Here is a 19,768-nt window from a genome sequence, read left to right on the forward strand (position 1 = left end):
TAATTGAAAAATCAGTTCACAAAAATTCAATGCACACAATACCAGTGAGATCTTCATGTTAAATGATAAGAGGCTGTGAATAACTAAATTTGACCTTTTTCTTAGGAAGGAAGTAGCCAGAGCCAGATCAGATCTCTCCATGATGAACTGGAAAAATGTCAGAGTGAAATTTCCAAACTCAAGAAAGAGAATTTACTTTTGAAGGACACAATGGAGCTGCTCAGTGCTGAATTGGAGTTGCAGAAGCAAGAAGCTGCACAGCTTCAGGACAGGGAGAAACCGCACAGAAGGTTTGCTTTATATTCTCACTTTATAGTGCTGCCTAGAGATTCAGTAAGAATGCCAGCATCAGAGGTGGTCTGAATGTGATGAGTGTCAGAATCTCTCCTTTCTAAAGCACTAATTTTAGAGGTTGGGAGTTTTGTGAAAGCTGTAGTTCATTTCACATTTCTCTCCAACCATAATAAAAGCATTTGAACTAATTGTTCGTTACATGACACAGAGAAATAGGTCCAGTGTAGCCCCACAGGAGTGACTTGAGAAAATCTGTGTAATGTCAGCCTTTGAAAGGCGCAGGAAGGCATAACTCCCAAACTCACTCGAGAGCTATTAAAAAAATACAGAAGTCTGAGAATAAATACAAGTTTTTTATACATACTTTTGGTAGGTGAAACCAATGGGTTGTTAACTCTAAAGGGGATACTTGAGAATTCTGTGTGTACTCTCCAAGACTTTTTTTTGGTTGTAATAGCCAGCTTTGCACTGGGGGAATAAGGGAGTGGTAGAGGACACTGACAGTGCCTCTGTGCTGATGGCAGCCTAGAGCTGTAATGTGCTGTCAGGGCACAGCTGACTGTCGTCTTGGCTGTCTTGTAGCAGGTGGGCCACATCCTTGTAGTGTAGCCACAGGCTTGGAACACATGTTGCATTGCAGAAATAACAGTCTTCCCATGTGCTTACACAAAAAAGTGCAGGACTTAACGTTTTTTACGTGGGAGACAAGGCTGGGGTTCACTGTCCAATGCTGTTGAATCCTTTGAAATTGCTGGATGATCGTACTTAATACATTGGCTTTGCAAAGAGATTGAGGGATCTGGCGTGTGGGTATCTTTCAATTCATTTCTGCAATGTGTAGATGTAGAATGTATGCCCCTAACTACTCAAGCTGTATATATAGAAGGATTTCTGAAGAGTATACCCTTAAAGGAATCTTATGTCCTATATAGTCTAAAGAAAAGCACTCAGGGGATAGTGTCTTTTGGCAGGCTGTCAGAGTGGCCAGAGTAATTGTTGCTATCTATTAGTCAGCAGAGATTAAAGAATGAGAAAGAAACTTGGTTTTTTTCCTTTGCACTCTTTGGAGACTTACTTGAAAGTGACTTTCATTTCAAGGTTTTGAAACAAGATCAACAGAAAAAAATTGCAAACCAGAGAGTTTCATCAGTGCCGTCCAACTGCCTTGAAGGAATTTAGGGCCTCTGTTCATGAAGAGAATTATTCACATGTCAGTGATGAGGTCTAAAAAGCCTCAAATGAGAAAGCTGCTGGGCTGGAGGATAATCTTTACAGGGGATAAATGGTGTAGCTCTACTACAGTAAGCATTTGAGAAGGAAGCATTAATGGAAATTATGTAAGGAGCAATCCTTCAAATAACAGGAGGTAGAACCAAAGAGGTCAAATTGTCCTAGGCACCTGACACAGGCTGCTCTGAAATTAACCCATGGAAGGTCTGGAACATTAACTTGCAGCTCCTGTTTTGCTTTTGCACAACCAATAATTTGTGTAGAGGAATAGTTAAATTGGTGAGTGCATATAAATAACAGCTTTTTTACTGTTACTTTAGCAACAGTGACCTTGTCTTATGCTATATAATTGTTTCTGATTTGAAAGTTGGTAGTGGGTTGTTACTTGCATGTATATGCATTTTATAACCAATTTTTTGAAATTACTCTTCCTACTGTTGCCAAGCAAGTGAAAGGAATAATGTGCTTGAAGTAATTTCCATTTCCATTCTCTTGGATTGTGTGAATTCCACCGTGAGTGGAATCCCTTTGCAAGGATTAGGGTGACAGCAGACAAAATTCTTTTTATGGGAAGAGAGGACAAGTCCAAAAATGTCTGCTCTAAAGAAGAGTTTATAATTCTACCCCTGGAGATCCATTTCAGGGATTCTGTGCCATTTTTACTCTTACTCTGCTTCTTATTTTCTGCCAAGTGTCAAATCAATCACTCCCATGGTTGTGCTCTAACTTCAAGGGCAGAAGCATTTCATGGGCCTTCTGGCCTTTTCTGAAGGATTTCACAAAAAAAGGGAAAGGGGCTTAGAAATACATTAAGAAGAAGGGGGAAAAAAAAGGTCAACTGAATGTTTTGTGAAAATTATAATTGTTTACCTGCTGAGTTTGACATACTTGTTTAAATCAGTAAACAACAGAACAAAGGCTCTTCATTGAGTTAAGGAAAAAGTTTCTCCAAGGTTTAACAAAACAGCAAACAAAAGGCAACAAGCTAACAACAATTTCTCAATATATGTCTCTTGATTTTGGGGTTGGTATCAGAAAGCAACGTTATGGCTAGGCTTGAAAAAATGTTAGGCACTTTTTAGTTTTCAGTTGATGGGGTTAATCAAATAGCAGTATCTTTCAAAATACATTGTCTGTTGAAGACAAATGTAGTTAAAGCCATTGTTACAATGTTTCTTACCTTCAATTTTTTTTAAAAAAAATATTTTTAGGATTCTGATAGGCACTATTAAATGTTTCTGATGCCATGACATGATGAAATATGGCATCAAAGCCTCATGTTAAAATCCCAGAGATTTCAAAATAACTGTGGGGTTAAGTAGTTCTCTGGTGCTGCAGATTGTACAGGAGAGGCCCCTCAGAAATAATCCTTGTAATAATATATATCCCTTGAAGTCCTTTTCTCTTATCCCAACTGCATGCATAGGTCCAGAAGAGAGACCTTCTTGCATGTAAGCAGGTCTGAAACCATTCAGATGTTAAGATTTATCTTTATCTAAACTCTAAGATACAATAAATTAAGAGTGTAAGATTGAGGGGAGGGGTCCTCTCAAAAACGTTTACCCTTAACCAAAAAAAACCCACAAAAATGGTGGTTTATATTCTGTAATACATTTCTCAGTATGGCAGGTGAACTTCATAGTACTCAGTTTCTCATGCAGCAAAATTAATTAACCTGGCTGATGAAATAATTTGTTTTCTCATGGGTCAATCAAATGTATGTTGCCACACCATCTGTAAGACAGTGTAAGTTCTCATTTGAGTCTTTTCCCCTGACTAAGGCATTTAAAGAGCTGAACTCACACTACACGATTAGATTTAGCATGTGTATCTAAGCCTCTCTTTTCGTGAAAGTTAGAGGAATTGAGTATTTCTGAGGCCTCTGTCAAATATGGTTGGAATTAGCCTGTGGATTCTGAAGTTACTGGGTCACAAAAGAGAACAAATAGGTGAATACAGACATGCATAGATACTGTGACACACATTTTTTTCTTTAGGAAACTAGACTAGCAGTGTGGTGTGCAAGCTTGTTAGTATTTTACACCAGTAGTTGTATTTTACACTGGACAGGTGTAGTGGGTGGAACCCTGGTGGCGATTTATTTTGGAAATCCACATTATATACTTACGTCTAATCCATGTACAGATGCCAATTTTTAAAAAATGCTGTTATATCAGAAAGGCCTGACTGTGTCCCTGTATTTTAGGTTTGGAATTTAGGGCAGAGTACAGCCCAGGTATCTCTTGAACCTGACTGGTCTGAGGAATGTTTTCTGGTCTGGATATTTTTGGTACAGACTTAAAGAATTAGAAGAAAAATCAAGAAAGCGGGAGTCCAGATCACAAGATACACACCTTATAGGCTGCCTGCAAGACAAATTAAGCGGGAGAGAAGAGATTATCAAGCAGCTGGCAGTAAGATTTCCTTTTATATGTACATACACATTTTGAAACCTGTTGGAAGGCTCTGTTCTGTGTTTCACACATTGCTTCACACTGATTCTTTCTTTCTGTTCTGGAATACTTTGACAGATACATGTTTCCATGCACATCACTTTCTTTCCCCTCAGGAAGGAAGAAAATGTCAGTATTCACTTTTAGCCAGCACTGAAACTTACAGGACTCGATCATTTTCTTTCAACCCTAATACAGGATGCTTGACTCCTTCCGTGAAGGTAAGATGTGCAATGCAATTTAAATCACAAATGATGTTTTATTGCTATTTGAATCGTGCAGATGGTCAGGACAATAAAGGTCCTATTAATTTTTTATGGTAGTTATTCAGTAGAATTTTTTTCTAGTAAGCCAACTACAGTCAGGTGCTGATTATAACATAAATTCTGTGGAAGTATAAGCGCACACAGACACAGGCGTTCAAGCAAATATAAACCACTAGAACCCCAAAGACATCGGTCTTCCACTGGCATAAGCAAAGCCATTGCTTGCAGATTTAGGAGCTGCTTGCAGATTTGGGAGTTGCTATCTGGGATATTGGATGCATCGAGGAAAATTATGAATCATGTTTGGGCTGCTCAGGATTTGCCCTTTTGTCTTTCCAGCCCCTCTGTATGATAATTGTCTATAAATAGTCAGGGAAAGAAGGGAGGACAAGTTGGTGGCAAGCACCTGAGTTCTGCAAAACTGTTGGCTTTGATGTATCCAAAACATCAAGATCAAATACAGTTGTTTTAATTGGACTACTTAATCCATGGATCTTCACAGCATACCCTGAGAATTTATTTTAAATGCCTATAGAAAAAGATAGAATTTTTCATTTTTTGGGTGCTCCTCACAAGGTATCTGGGAATGAGGTATTGCTGAGGTTTTATGGTATAAAGCGTAAAAAAAAAATACTTGTGTGTAATGAAGTTCTCTGTTACAATAAAAAGCAGCAGAAGAAAACGGTTCAGGTGCCCAGTCGTGTTGTCAGTGTTCCGAACTTAGCTTCCTACGCAAAGAGCTTTCTGAGCTGTGACTTGAGATCAAAAGGAAGTGCTCCTCAAATAACAAAATCTACAAGCTTAGACCGGAGTCCTGGCTGCCTCAGGGTGGGCTCTCCATCAGCACAGTCCTCAGACAGCAGTGCTGCCACAAGGTATTTGTCCATTTTGCAGTGACTTGTAAGATAAATGAATTGGTGTTCAGAATCTTGTAGGCAATTCAAACATGTTAGACATTTGGAAGTAAACAATGACATAAGGTTCCTGTTGTGCAGTGAACTCCATGTGTTCAATTCTCTGCAGATAGGTCCCAGACTTTACTGCAGAAGTAGGCTGTGATCACTGCCTAGCAGAGCTTATGCTTGCAACCCTTTCTGGTACAAAAAAAAGGAAGGAGTTGCAAGTATTTCACCAAGAATGTAATTAACAGTGAACACGGCCGTTTAAAACTTTGGGCAACACGTTTTCCTTCTTAGTTGTGTCCCCTTGCTTTGCACTTGGTAGATGTAGACGGCATACTTTTATTTAGGAGATATCTGAATGCATCTAGGCTAATCATTTGGCAAAGGGTTAAAAGACAAAAATTGATCTGCAGATACTTTACTAAAAGCTTCTTAAATTGATGTTTTTTCTCTGGAAACCTTGAATTTTTCTTCAAACTTATGAGTTGTTATTTAAACATTTAGTGGTTTACAAACATGACTGAACTCTTGCTTCAAGGAATAGTTAAAAATGTATGTAGTTAACATTATACAGTTACAATGATAAATACTAAAAAGATGATCCTACCACTGTACTTCAGAACAAAAGCCAGCCTTCTCACCTGTCTCCCAGTGGAGATGTGTTATCCTGTGAACTGTGTGCTAGAGAGTTCTTTCCTTGAAGGCAGGTGGTGCTGACTGCTGCCAAAGACAATAACCCAGGACACAGGCGTGGATCCAGTTTGGCAATTACTACATCTTAAAAGCATTCTGTGTCATGCCAGATGACTGCCAAAGCAAATCAGATTTGTATCTTAAAGGGAAACATACAGGGAGACTGAGGGTAGGTTGGCTGCTCCTTACTTTTCTAAATTAATAAGTGAAGTCATATTTGCTACTAAAAGCTAACCAAAACCAATATACATGTTAAAAAAGCATCCTGAATGCTGAAAAATCAAGTGTAATAAGATTGCCAGTCAATATTCCCATCAGTCTTTCAGTTCCAGTTTTACCCAGCATTTTTAACAAATAAATTGTATTTCATATTTTTAAGAGTGAATTGCAGCTGCCATTCTCCGATTTTCAAGACTTCATATTCTTGAAGCATCTTTTTTTATTTTTTAGATGTCAAGAATTATGTTCAAACATTTCTACCTAGCTGTTTAGCTCTCCTTCAAGCTTCCCTTTGTGTTACTACTAGTGCTGTTAGCCCAGTTACCAGGCTAGCACACAGCGCACTAGAAATTGTAGCTGGCACCTTTTGGCCTCATCCAGTTCAAGTGAGCACAGATCCATTCATAAGATCATATGTTTTCACAGGACAAAAAAGTATTAAATATTGGTAAGATTGTAAGTGATGCTAATGCTTATTTGTTTGCACAGGACACATGGCAATGAACCACCGCAAACCAAAGATGACCAAAACCAAGACCCTCAGCATCAGGAATGGTTTACTAAATATTTTTCATTTTAAATTATACTATTTCCATGCTTCTCAGAATTACTAGAAAAGCCGTTCCTGTTTTCTTTTAGGGAATGATAATCCAATATATGATTCAGGGGAAAAAAAAAAAAGTAATTTCACAGTAAATAATTAGGAATGACTGCACTCTCCTAATTTAATAAATACGGAGTTATAGGCATGGATTTAAGAAAAATGCAATTTTTTTAACAAACTGTAAAAAATGAAGTAAAAAGCAAAATTCTGGATACTGTTATATGAAGACACTTTTAAATCTAGAGACTGTACCACTCCACAATTATGTTAAATATGCAATTTGATCTCCGATACGTCCTGTCAGTCTGGCTCCAGCTGAAAAAAGATCTTACTTCTGTAGGTGATTTCTGTAAGTTTGCTTCATCAGCTGCTTAGAATAATTTCTGCATACAATAATGTAATTTTTTAAGTTTTTAATAGGTTTTTGCTAAACTTCTTTTAAGCTGTACAGCATGCAGAATACCTACAAGAATAGCATGTTTATAGCAGGCTCATTTAGAAAGACTTTCTGGTTTGCTTAATAAACTGTTCTGTATAGTCAGTGCTGCAATGTAATATTCCTGTTGCACTTCAATACATATTTCAACCTGATAAATTAGGATAATATGTAAGTATGAACATTAAAACTTGCTTGTAAATCATCCATTTCTGTTTTGCAAAATAGTGCTAAGTTATGGTGAAGTGTGGAGTCAAGACTGATGCACTCGAGTTCCAGGTAACTGTACTTGTATGTTTTATCTCAATATTGTTCCTATGCCTATGCAAAGTGGGCATATGACTACGTTTATCAGATCATGCTAGCTAACTCATTACTGGGAGGAAAGACACCCATGAGAAGTTAGCCCTCAGGGAATTGGGCCACCAGCAGTCTATAGAGTTTAAGATAGGATAGTTCATCTTCAGCTGCTGGACAATTTGAATCCCCATTTAATTTCAACCAGCAGAGCCCAGCTATGTAACAAATTCTGCATGTGAAGAGGCACATCTCCAGCCTAACCTCCTCTTAAACAGCAAGAACTGTGCCAACAAATGCAAGAACTTAACTATAAAACACCACTCACAGGTGGTAAAAAGATGACAGAAGGGGCAGACTGCTTCTACAGACCAATACTTTCATCCCAGCCATCTAGTGTATTTTTCCTAGATGAACTGCTTGCTTTGGAAGATTCTGACATCAGATTTGCCAAAAAGATTCTTTTTATACATGTAATCAAGAAGGGGATAAAATGGTATACAGTGAGTAACACAAGTATCTGTGAGAAGATCAGAAATGTATAGGGCTAAGTTTTTTGTTAAGAGTTTTTATCCACTCTTGCCCCAAAAACTTTGAACCACGCTAGAAAGTTCAGTACACAATTACTAATTCTGATCTCCAGGGTTACAGTATTCTGATTAGTTAACTCCATCCCCTAAAAGATGTCCCTAGAAAGTAGCTTTCCTGGCTATATGGATGAATTAAGTTAATTGCCTAGTAATACAGAGACAGGACTCCTTTGCTATTTCTACCTCCAAAATCTTTTTTTTTTTTTTTTTCTACATTTAAATTACTAAATAGTGTACCCCACTAGAAGCTAATTCTCTAGACTGGACAGTGCTGATGACCCAACATGTACACTAAGCGGTCTTTATTTTGGGGGTAGGTATGTTGGACAATCTCTACACTAGCCTGACAGAACACCAGTAACATTGGGCCTGCAGTGCCTAACCCCCAAGGGTGCATTTTGCAGTTTCATTTCATCCTACAAGAATCAAATTCTTATATCCCAAGACCCCTTCATAAAGTGAGCAAAACCCCAGTAGAGATGGACAATTCCCTTCAAAAAAACATACACTCTTGATCTGACCTAGATACAGACAAATCTAAAGGTGTTTCTACAGTGGTACTTATTGATAATTACTGGATCAGAAAACATTTAAATCTTCCAGCAAAATCAAACAGTAATCTTTGCAAGTATTTTCATCATACCAGCAAAGATATAGTTTGGGGAAAGCTAGGGCCACCCTTTCTGGAAGGAACAGGATGCATTCTGGAAAACACGCTTCTACCAGAAAGCATCCTGAATAGCAACTCTGTATATTTTCCACTGAAGAATAAAACCAATCCATGTGCCTGGGGAAAGCAAAAAAAAACACCGAAAAAAAGGTAATTTATTTTGCTTAACTGTCTTAACTATTTATATTTGTAGTACAAATTACATTATACAAAAAGCATACAAAGTAAAAAGAACATCACTGCTTTGCATTGTTGAAAATACTCAGCTATGTAAAACCAAAGATCATGTTTGCTTCATTGGAGCAGGAATATTAGCAGATGCTTGTTCTAGGTAAGCTAATGGACCCTGAGGCATTTCTGCAGGCTTTTTGTGCTGTACACTGATATCTTCCAGGACCTGTTGCCATTGTCGCAATTTACTCAAATGCTTCTGAATTAATGCTTCTTTTCTCTGCAATTCATTTCTTAATTCTGAAACATCCTACGGATCAAAAAATCTGTATTAGTAAATAGACAATATTCACAAGAACAACCATCTCACATGAAGAGCATATAATTTTTTTTAGCTTGAGTTTTCAAACTGATCTTATAAGGATTCTAATACTGGAAAATTATCTAATGAAACAGAGGAAAAGCACTGCGAGTACACCAGTTCCATTCCCCTATGTCACATATTTCAGCAATCGTTACTTCCAGTAAAATTTGACTAACTAGTTTGTTTCTTCCAATGAAACTACCGTCTGTGTTCCAATACTCCACAGAGCAGCAGGCAACCAGCTTCTCCAGGTTCATGGTGAGAGCTATGTTAACAGTCAAGTTCTGCCAACTTAAGATCAGCATCATGTTGAGAAACCCAAAATTAGCATGAATAAGGTGATCAGCTGCACTGCTACAACTTATCTGATCTAGAACAACCGAGGTAAATTAATTTAAACGTACCTCTTTAATTACTTGCTCTGGTTTCTGGACTGACAGCTGCAGTCTTTTTTGTAGAAAAAAGCACTCTGTTTGTCTTGCAACATCCAGAAACTTCTGGATGCACTGATCAACACCTAAACATAAAATAACAAAACAGAAAAAATAGATTCCAAAGAACAAGCTGTCAGGCTGATACTGGTCTGAAAGAAAATCTTCAGGTTTACTAAAACGATGTCTTTGTAAAACAAGGATGTGCAATAAAATGTTGCTTGGCAAACTTTCAGAACTTCTTTTAAAGATGCAAGACAACAACTCTTTTCCCCAAGTTTTATTACATTTTTTACTATGAAAAAGAGTGGTAAAATAAATTTGTGGAACTTGGTTCAACAGAGAAAACATTTCACTGCACACCCAAGCAACAAACTCAGTGTAAGATTCTAAAATATGGGCGTATTTAGGAGAATATTCTGTGTTCGCCTATTATGCACTACTGTTTTGATAACAAAAACTGTCCCATTCCAGTGTATGAATATGACCCAATATCCAGATAGCATTTATGCTGTTTTCAAAATAGCACTTAAGAATCGATTTAAAAAAATTTTCAGAGACAAGTACACTTCTGAACAGTAGTCAATGGCCATTTTTTAACTTCCTGTTCAGTGTGACTTACACCTCCCATAGAGGTGCCTGTCATACAAGTCTTAAAACTTCGCTACTAAACCATCTAGGCTTTCCATTCCCACCATTTATTATTGCTTCATATAGCTTCCTAATGTATCACATTAGCTTCCTACTTTTTGAACCATTTATTTCACTGCACGTTAACGTAATCCCACACAACCCCAGGAGCCTGCTGGCACTCGGGCCTTTCTTTCCACAAGACCCTGATCATTCCTGGGTGGCTTCCCTTCCATAGGAGCCTCCCACTGCTGTGAACAGTGTTCCACCTGGGAATCACAGAATGATAAAATCATTTAGGTTGGAAAAGACCCTTAGGATAGTCTAGTCCAACCATACACCCAACACTGCTAAACCTACCACTAAACCATGTCTGTAAGTGTCACATCTACATGGCTTTCAAGTATCTCCCAGGATGGTGACCCAACCACTTCCCTGGGCAGCCTGTTCCAGTGCTTGACTGCCCTTTCAGTGAAGAAATTTTTCCTAATATCCAATCTAAACCTCCCCTGGCGTGACTTGAGGCCCCTTTCCCTTGTTCTACCACTCGTTACTTGGGAAAAGAGACCAAACCCTACCTTTCAGGAAGCTGCAGAGAGCAATGAAGTCTCCCCTGTGCCTCCTCCTCTCCAGGCTAAACCCCCATTCCCTCACCCGCTCCTCATCAGACTTGTGCTCCAGACCCTTCACCAGCTTCACTGCCCTCCTCTGGACACGCTCCAGCACCTCCATGTCTTTCTTCTAGCGAGCGACCCAAAACTGAGCACAGTATTCAATGTGCAAGCGACACCAAGGTATGCCAGAGTCATTATTCAAAGACCGTGAAGTAGTTTCTAAACGTCTTTTGGCCTCAAATGACAAGGCACATACACCCCTGGCAAAGCCCAAGTGCATCTGCAACACAAGTTTTACGGGAAGCAGAGCCCCCGATGTGCCACCCCAGCCGAGCCCCTCAGCACTCGAGGCCTGCAGAAAAAATGCGTGGCGCATGCAGGGCTCCGGGGAAAGCCGAGCCGCAGCACTGCCGAGCGGTCGGGCGAGCCCGGCACCCCCCGGGGCCTCACCGGTGCGGATCTCCTCCTGGTCCGTGCCGTTCACGTAGTCCTGGCTCACCAGCGAGGCGAAGCAGGCCTGCGAGAGAGGGCAGCGCGGCGGTCAGAGGGCCGCGGGGGCCGGCGCCGTGAGGGCAGCGCCCACCCGCGGCCTCCCCCGCCCCGGCCCGCGCACCTCGAACGACGCCTCCAGCTCGTCCACGAGCGTGTTGTTGGGGTTGCGCGGCCCTGTCGGAGGCGGGATGAGGCCAGGCGGGCCAGGCCCGCCGGGAGGCCCCGGCGGCGGCGGCGGCCCCGGAGGCTGGTTAGTGAACATGCCGCTCAGCGCGCCCGCCATGGCGTGCCCCGCCGGCCGAGCCGCGGCCGCGCCTGCGCCGGGAACCGAGGGCGGGCCCGCCCCCGCCGCCTCAGCGCCAGCCGCCCGCCCCGCCCGCCGCTGGCCGGTCCCTCAGCCTGCCGGGCAGCGCCTCCGCCCGAAGCGGCAAGGGGGCGCGGCGGGGCGAGCAGAGCCACCCTCTCCCGCCCGGGCCTCGCCGGCTTCCAGCCCTCCAGCCTGGGAAGGCACCGGCTCCGCAGCGTCGGTTACACAGCCGCCTTTAACACACCCACCCGCGGGCCTGGGTCCCCACCCTCTCCAGAAAACATCACTCCATGGCGTGTTAAATCTGTTTGACGTTCGAACTGATTCAGGGCCACATGTCCCTGCCTGGAGCCTGACAGCCGCACACCAGGAAAGGGGGGAAAGCAGCAGGGTGACAAATGATGGGAGATAGTGGCAGGTTCCCCCTCAAAAACCCACCAAACACCGAATTCCCTCCATTAGTTTTTGTAAAACAGTTACAGATACACTCTTGCTGGCCCTTGTTGAAGGCGCACTACGTAACATAGTGCTGAAGCCATGCTAATCGTACTAATTGCAACAGCTGAGAGAGTCTGATGGCACATCATTTCTACCCTGATACCAACAGCCATCTTACTTTTTCTAAGGAAAAATTTTAAAATGGTATTTTTTATAAACAACATTGCCGAGTTACCTTTCACGTCACCTACAATTCATGCAAACCCAAGGCACAGCTGTGATCTCCATCTACCGTCAATACTCTCTCAATCAACACACACACACCTAAGTAAGATTTATTGTCTGCCATAATTATACTTACTTTACATATAAAATAGAAGCTCAGATGTTTTCCATCATCGTGTTTTGGTACTAAGTATCTTAATAGTTGCATAATAGGAGGTGACAAATCTCAAAGGTGAAATATTCTTACCCAAGTAATGATTTATAAAAGGCGTTTGGTAGTTCATTGCCATAGTGAAAATATGCTTGGGGCATTCATTTACAGATAGTACTTTAAGATTTTTTTTTCTTAAGGCAGAGTGGATGATTTTAGAGTAAGTGTTTAATTTGGTATTGTGACTTTCTTGACTTAATCGAGCTGCAAACTCTACTAGTGTTCTTGTAGGCTGCCCTGCCATGCCTTTTAATAAAAAAACTGCATTTGTAAGCCCCACTATCATGCATATTTTTGTTCAGCTTTGATCAGTATAAAAGTCTTCAGCCCAGTATAATACTAGGTATTGGGAAATACACTGCAAAACAAAGCAGTGAATCCTACACTTTTTTAGATACTTAAAGTCAAAAGGCAAAATCTAAAGACTGTGCCTTTTTTTTTTTTCATTTTTTTCCCCCTGACGATACAAATCCTTCCCTGCAGAGACTTCCTTTAGCCATTCCACTTCAGCCACTCATGAGCCTCTCTGAATTTGTCTCTGTGTTAAGCAAGATCAATTATCTTTTTAACATGAACTAATTACTGTCAGTAGTCCAGAGCTTATGCATATGGAATAAGTTACCAGAACATGCAGATTCAAGATGATGTGCATGCTGTTTGCTGTATATTAAACCTTACTAAAGAGCTATTAATTGTCAAAATTATTTTCAATTAAATACAGTACTAACACCATTCCTAATGCAATAATATAACTTTTAGATTTCCATAAAGTAACACTTTCAGTAACACACAACCTTTCCAGTAATAACTGCTATTACTAAGTTATTACTATGATCTAATAATAATGCAGATGGCCTACCTCATAAAGGTGAGTCCAAAGCCAAGATGAGTTTGTGAACACTCCAGTCACAGCAGACCCCAACGCAACAGCCATGACACCTACAGACATACCTTCAAGGCTATACAAAGGCAAAGGTAGACCTGAGCTATTCCTCTGCATCCCGACTCCTCACTTTCCATCTTTAATTCCCATTATCAATAATTTCTGAAGTCTGCAAAAAATATGTTAGTACACTTCAATTTTTAGAAGTTTAAACATTGTCAAAACAGGTATATAAACTAGCAGGACAAGAATTCATAAACATTATATTCTGTATTTCGTGAAATTAGATTTTCTGGTTTCAGCTTGATGTTTCTTAGCAATATTTCTAATACAATGCATTCAGCAATAACAGTGTCCTCAAAAAAAAAAAAAAGTGTAAATTATATTTTCCATATGGAAATAAAAGTGAGTGGACTTTTTCCAGTTTATAGACCTCTACAATTTTCAAGCTGATACTTCCCCTTTTGTGAATTTCACTTGAATAGGTTTTTGTATGGCATAATTTACTCAAAGTGAAAATCATCTTTATCAAAGTACTAAATTATGCCTAAACCAGAGGGATTATATACGTGTTTATTTTATGCCACAGAACTGCTTCTCTAATATCAACACTCAATCCTCAGTGAGATTAAAAAAAAAAAAAAAAAAGGTAATTTAACAAAGTGATATATCAAAGAGATTTCTACAGGAGCTGTCCTTTTTTTACTTGGTGCCCAAGCAACCCAAACACAGAATAATCTGTAGTGGGAGTAAACTCCTCCTCCTGTCATGCCCTTTATATGGGAATACTTTTATACAAGCAAATGATCTTAACATCAGCTTCCCTTCTGTTTATTGAAACATTTGATCAGTATAAAACATATCAGTGTTTGAACTGGTAAAACAGATGGAACATAATTTAAAGCACTACTAGAGAAAATATAGAAAGCTAATTATTTTGTTTAGCATATTCATTAAGCAACACAGTGGACTCCTGTTGGAACTACTCTTCCATGTTTGTTCTCATTTCAGCTAGTGAATTCACCCATGACAGCTTGTTACTGCGGTTCATGAGATGCATACACAAGGCTGCTGGTTTTAAATTTAAAATTATAACCTCATTCATATACAACTGTAGAGATGAAACAATTGAAGCACATTTTATTATGCCTGAAAGTATGCAAACTGCACATAAAATAAAGAGATACTTCAGTCAAACAAACTCTTAGGAAGATGATAATGACTCTATTACCTAGTTTCAGGGAGACCTAAGCTAGCTCACATAACGGAAGAACTGGTGCTGGCTAGGTCAGAGCTCAGGCAGTCCAGAAGCCATTCACAAAGAAACTACTTTGGCTCCAGCACGGCCATTGCCATATGGACTTGGTAGGATACTTCCACAACCATGCCAGCATCTCTGCATCACTTAGCGCTGGGAGTTGGGAGGGCTTAGCTCAGAAATGGAAGCACTGGGAAGATCTGCAGAAACATCTGCAGGAAGTCTGTGTAGGTTTTCCTGCTCTTTTAGGTTCCAGCTCAGCTGGGCTGGCCCAACTTTGTTGACATTGCTGTACCCTGCATGCCAATACCCTCCCTTGTCCTATAGACACAGTGCAGCTGTACAAGTTAATAGAGCATAAACTGTGCTACCTGTTGTCCCACAACATGTAAAATCATCTCAGCCACTATTCAGGTTGGCTTTCTAAACAAAGTGCAACTAATCCACAGCCCAATTAATGACAGCAACAAAGAACTGACTTGCAAAGTGAGCTAGGGGGGAGCTGCTTACCTGTTAACATTGCAGCATTCACAATAGCCCTTGCATTAAAATTGTGGGCATAACAGAGAGCATCAGCTAACAGCAGTCTTCCTTCTGCATCTGTGTTATCTACCTTCAGGTGCAAAACCAGTAAAAACAGATTAACTACTCAAAATATCCCTTTCACTGACTAATTTCTTACTATTTTAAATAGCTGTCAGGTTGTAAATGCACTGCCACAGGCCCTAGGAACTTCAAGTAATCAAAATTTACTCAAAATAAACTACAAAAAAAAAAAAAAGAAAAAAGAAAAAAAGAAAGATAATACTGATATGCAGTTACATTTATAAAATAAAATTCGTAACTGAGGTCAAGTCATCTTTCACCACTGCAACCTCCTCTGTATGCTGGGCCTCTGTACTGCTGACTCCTCAGGAAGAGCCTGGAGGCTGGAGATGTGCCCCAGTGGAGCTCCAAATCTCCCAATTGGAGATTGTTACCCCAATGGAGTAACCATGCCCAGAGGGCCGGTTACCATTCCCAGCAAAGCCCCGGGAATCTCAGGGGTGGGTACTGAGCAAGCACAGTGATCTGGCAAATGGAAACTGCAAAGAAGGAGAGAGTTGTCTTACCAGTGTCTACAAATATATCAAGGGCAAGTGTCAAGAGGATGGGGCCAGGCTCTTTTCAGCAGGGCTCAGTGACAGGACAAGGGGCAATGGGCACAAACTGCAATGCAGATGGTGCCATCTGAATGTGAGGAGAAACTTCTTTGAGGGTGACAGAGCACTGGAACTGGCAGCCCAGAGAGGTTGTGGGGTCTCCTCCTCTGGAGACATTCAAAACCTGCCTGGATGGAATTCTGTGCAACCTGCTCTAGGAGAACCTGCTTTAGGGGGGGGGATTGGACTAGATGATCCCCAGAAATCCCTTCCAACTCTGACCATTCTGTGATTCTGTGCCACAAAGAAACACAGACACAAGCCTGGAAACAGTTCTTTGTTGTACTGCTTTCTCTTTGGACCTTGAAACTCATTTCCTAAAAAAAAAATATAATAAAAAAAATATCAATAGCCTCTTTGCTGCTTTCCCCATTCAGGGAAAGCTCAGGATAAATTCTGCAAGATTAATTGCATGATGTGCTCTGAGCTACTAGCACCATCTTGCTAATTTCTTCCTGGTGGGGGGATGTGTGCCCAGCCTTTTCCCTCAAAGCAGAGGGTGACTGAACTCAGTTTTGGGACAAGAACCTCAAGGAACTAGAAGGCTCCGCAAGTCAAAGGTGGCAGAATCACAGAAATCCAGACAGACTGAAATATTATGCCATCTACTTCTGCACAAAATCAGTCATCTACAGCACAGTGACTTTCAGTACCATTTAATCTATTATATGAATATGGAACAGTTTGGATTAAATATTAAATATGTATTTTGGATACTGATTTGGAAAGCTCCTTTGAACCAACAGCCCCTATGACTCAGACCTGATTGTACAGAGCAGCTTGGCAGTGTAAAGCCCTTGGTTACGTCAGCGGGAAACTAATACTCTTATGTCTTACTCCAGATAGCGGGGAAGTGTCCTGAAGGGTCTGCTGGAAGCAATTAGTAAGCTACTCATTCTGACTGAGAATCTGTATTTATAAGCATTGTAACCACCACTTGTGCTAAAACAAAGGCTGTCTAGCATGTTCAGTAAATGCTCATACTTTTCAGCTTTTCCTAGCAATTTATAAAACATGTCTAATCTCTTCAATCTAGATTTATATTTGAAAGAATCTTATGATAGGAATTTCTAATTAATAACATGCTTATATATATATATTTAAACTGCATTTGCACTGCTTATCTTTTTAAAGGGTCTTTTCAAACATGTATTCTGACTGCAGCCTTATAACTTGATTGATTAAACCAATTAACTACAAGTATTCAAAATCCAGGTTTCACATACATACCTGTATTGTTTTTCCATTCTTGGCTCTAACTACATCCCCAGGCTTGTTTGCCTTGCTGCTGGGCATATTTTCACAGAGGGGTGCCAAACCTGAGAGAGAAAAAGTGCAGTATTAGTTTCTTTCTCAGAGAAGGTGCAGAAACAATACTTGGAGAAAAACCAAACACCTCCCTAAGAAAACAGTACTATTCTCATCTTGAATTTATGCTGAAAATCCAACACAGTCACTGAAAGATACGTGGTCCAATTTTCAATCAGGAAAATTACTCTGCATGTTGTACCGCCACATACTCCCACCTACACCATTTTAAGCTTTTACCATTTACCACTGCGATTTAATTCTACTTTATGCCCAGACAACTGAGATCAGAGGAGCAATAAATATTATCCTTATGTCTTCCATATAAGAATAGTCACATGTAAAGGGATTTCTTTCTTTCTGAAGATAAAAACTTCTCAAATTAACACCCTGAGCCAGTCAAGCTCATGCTCATTGTAAATAAACATTGTTTTAATGTCAAGAGGGGTCCAAGGACTTGCCATAGGACTCCAACCATAACAAGAGCAAATAGAGATGAGCGAAAAAAACCAAGAGGGTCAGTTTTAAAAGCTCTTAACTATGAATGGGATAATAGGATGAAAGGCACTCACCATTCCTAGGAAAAGCCTGCTCCTGGCACAAGGAATAAATGAATTGTGGACAACCTTTTTTCAGTGGAATCACGCACACAGAGACTTGCTCCTCAGATTCTGCCCTTCCCATCCTGTACTTTTGAAGGTAAGCTGTGGTGCGGCCGTGTGCTTTGCTGCCCTCTACTGGCTGAAGCATAGAAGTGACATAGAAGTTCTCAAACATCCTAGAAAAGCTCAAACACAAGAAGGAAGTTTATGGGATGTGGGAGAAGGGACAGGCCGCTAGGGAGGAATGTAGGAACATTATCAGAATATGCAGGGAGGTGACAAAGAAGGCTAAGGTCCATTTGGATTTAAATCTGACAAGGGATGTCAAGGACAAGAACGGCTTCTTCCAACATAGGTAGCAAAAGGATGACTAGGGAAAAAGTGGGCCTGCTGCTAAATAAGGTGGGTGCCCTGGTGATGAAGGATACAGAGAAAGCAGAGTTACTGAACGCCTTCTTTGCTTCAGTCTTCACTGCCCAGGCCACCCCTCAGGTTTCTCAGACCCTGAAGGCAAGAGAGAAAGTGTGGAGAAAGGAAAACTTTCCCTTGGTTGAGGAGCATTACATTAAAGATCATTTTAGCCAACTTGACACCCAAAAATCTACAGGCCCCGATGGGATGCACCCCCGGGTGCTGAGGGAGCTGGCAGGTGTTACTACGAAGCCACTCTCCATCATCTTTGAAAGGTCATGGAGAACAGGAGAGGTGCCTGAGGACTGGAGGAAAGCTGATGTCACTCCAGTCTGTTACAAGGGTATGAAGGAAGACCCAGGAAAGTACAGACTGGTCAGCCTCACCTCCATCCCTGGACAGGTGATGGAACAGCTCATCCTGGATGCCAATCTCTAAGTGTGGAAGAAAAGAAGGTTATCAGGAGTAGTCAACATGTATTCACCAAGGGGAAATCATGCCTGACCAACCTAATAGCCTTCTATGATGCAATGACTGATTGGGTAGAGGAGGGGGTAGCAGTGGATGTTGTCTACCTTGACCTCAGCAAGGCTTTTGACACTGTCTCCCACAACACCCTCACAGGGAAGCTCAGGCAGCGTGGGTTAGATGGGTGGACAGTGAGGTGGATTGAGAACTGGCTGAATGGCAGAGCTCAGAGGGTTGTGGTCAACAGCGCAGAGTCCAGCTGGAGGCCTGTAGCTCGAGCAGTGTTCCCCAGGGTCAGTACTGGGTCCCGTCCTGTTCAACTTATCCATCAGTGACCTGCATGAAGGGACAGAGTGTGCCCTCAGCAAGTTTGCTGATGACACTAAACTAGGAGGAGTGGATGACACACCAGGAGGCTGCGCTGCCATTCAGTGAGACCTGGACAGGCCAGAAAGTGTGGTCTGCTGCCCTGCTTTGCCAAAGTCAGGGTCAGGATACGCAGTGGGAAAATAGATTTCCAGGCCCCCTTAGCTTAATGTGCATGCACCATCTGGGTCTAGAAACTTCTGTCGCAAATTTAGGTAAAAGAAAATAAAATAACACTATACAATTTGTATTACTGATGGTGTAGTTGGGTGCACAGGACGCATTTCTTTAACACCGTCAGGTGAGACTGTAGTTATAAATTGCATTTTAGCTACAACATGTTGAATCAAATGTATAAAACATGGAATGATACATGGTAAAAACATCAGCATGGCAAGACCACGTAACAAAATAGGATTTGCTTAACCCATGGACGACCAGGGAACCAGGAAAACATGTCAATATCCCAGCCTTTCCACGTCTGGACAGGAACATGGGCCAGCTTTTGTATTCCTGCAGTAATCTGTTCAATAATTTTGCTGCCATCATCAATTTTTAAGCAGCAATTAGAATAATTTAGTTTACCACAAACACCTCCTTCTTCGGCTAGCAGGTAATTGAGAACCATGCCATGCTGCAATATTGCTGTTCAGCATTTGTGTAGCCTGATCTGCCAATAGGTCAAGGGCATGTGCTGTCTCATTAGTAATGATCTCCAGGACAGCTTGCAACC

General features: G+C 41.0%; 3 protein-coding genes across 17 annotated transcripts in view; 1 reads left to right on the forward strand and 2 right to left on the reverse strand.

Moving 5' to 3' along the window:
- FAM184B (family with sequence similarity 184 member B) overlaps positions 1-8,238 on the forward strand; it is a 52,724-nt gene extending 44,486 nt beyond the window's left edge. For 11 of the 15 annotated variants that reach the window (XM_080371911.1, XM_080371900.1, XM_080371899.1 and 8 more), the window contains 5 exons: positions 106-290; positions 3,821-3,938; positions 4,094-4,198; positions 4,913-5,118; positions 6,547-8,238. In XM_080371911.1, the coding sequence (XP_080228037.1) occupies positions 106-290; positions 3,821-3,938; positions 4,094-4,198; positions 4,913-5,118; positions 6,547-6,637 (705 nt within the window). In that variant the 3' untranslated portion in view covers positions 6,638-8,238. Of the gene's footprint in view, positions 1-105; positions 291-3,820; positions 3,939-4,093; positions 4,199-4,912; positions 5,119-5,848 lie in introns of all 15 variants that reach the window. The other 4 variants (XM_080371909.1, XM_080371904.1, XR_013924842.1 and 1 more) reach the window with 3 other exon arrangements.
- Positions 8,239-8,789: 551 nt separating this feature from the next.
- Positions 8,790-11,707, reverse strand: MED28 (mediator complex subunit 28). Its single transcript, XM_080372056.1, has 4 exons — positions 11,478-11,707; positions 11,315-11,381; positions 9,594-9,706; positions 8,790-9,135 (listed from the first exon to the last, which is right to left on the reverse strand). Exons 1-4 carry the CDS (start codon positions 11,637-11,639, stop codon positions 8,938-8,940), a joined length of 540 nt encoding a protein of 179 aa, XP_080228182.1. The 5' UTR covers positions 11,640-11,707; the 3' UTR covers positions 8,790-8,937.
- Positions 11,708-12,793: 1,086 nt separating this feature from the next.
- On the reverse strand, positions 12,794-18,719 carry LOC308056524 (cytosol aminopeptidase-like). Its single transcript, XM_080372073.1, has 4 exons — positions 17,761-18,719; positions 17,111-17,199; positions 15,189-15,291; positions 12,794-13,476 (listed from the first exon to the last, which is right to left on the reverse strand). Exons 1-4 carry the CDS (start codon positions 17,963-17,965, stop codon positions 13,373-13,375), a joined length of 501 nt encoding a protein of 166 aa, XP_080228199.1. The 5' UTR covers positions 17,966-18,719; the 3' UTR covers positions 12,794-13,372.
- Positions 18,720-19,768: the final 1,049 nt, after the last annotated feature.

This window comes from Falco punctatus (genome assembly GCF_963210335.1).
Source record: "Falco punctatus genome assembly, chromosome: 1".
Lineage (NCBI taxonomy): Eukaryota > Metazoa > Chordata > Aves > Falconiformes > Falconidae > Falco > Falco punctatus.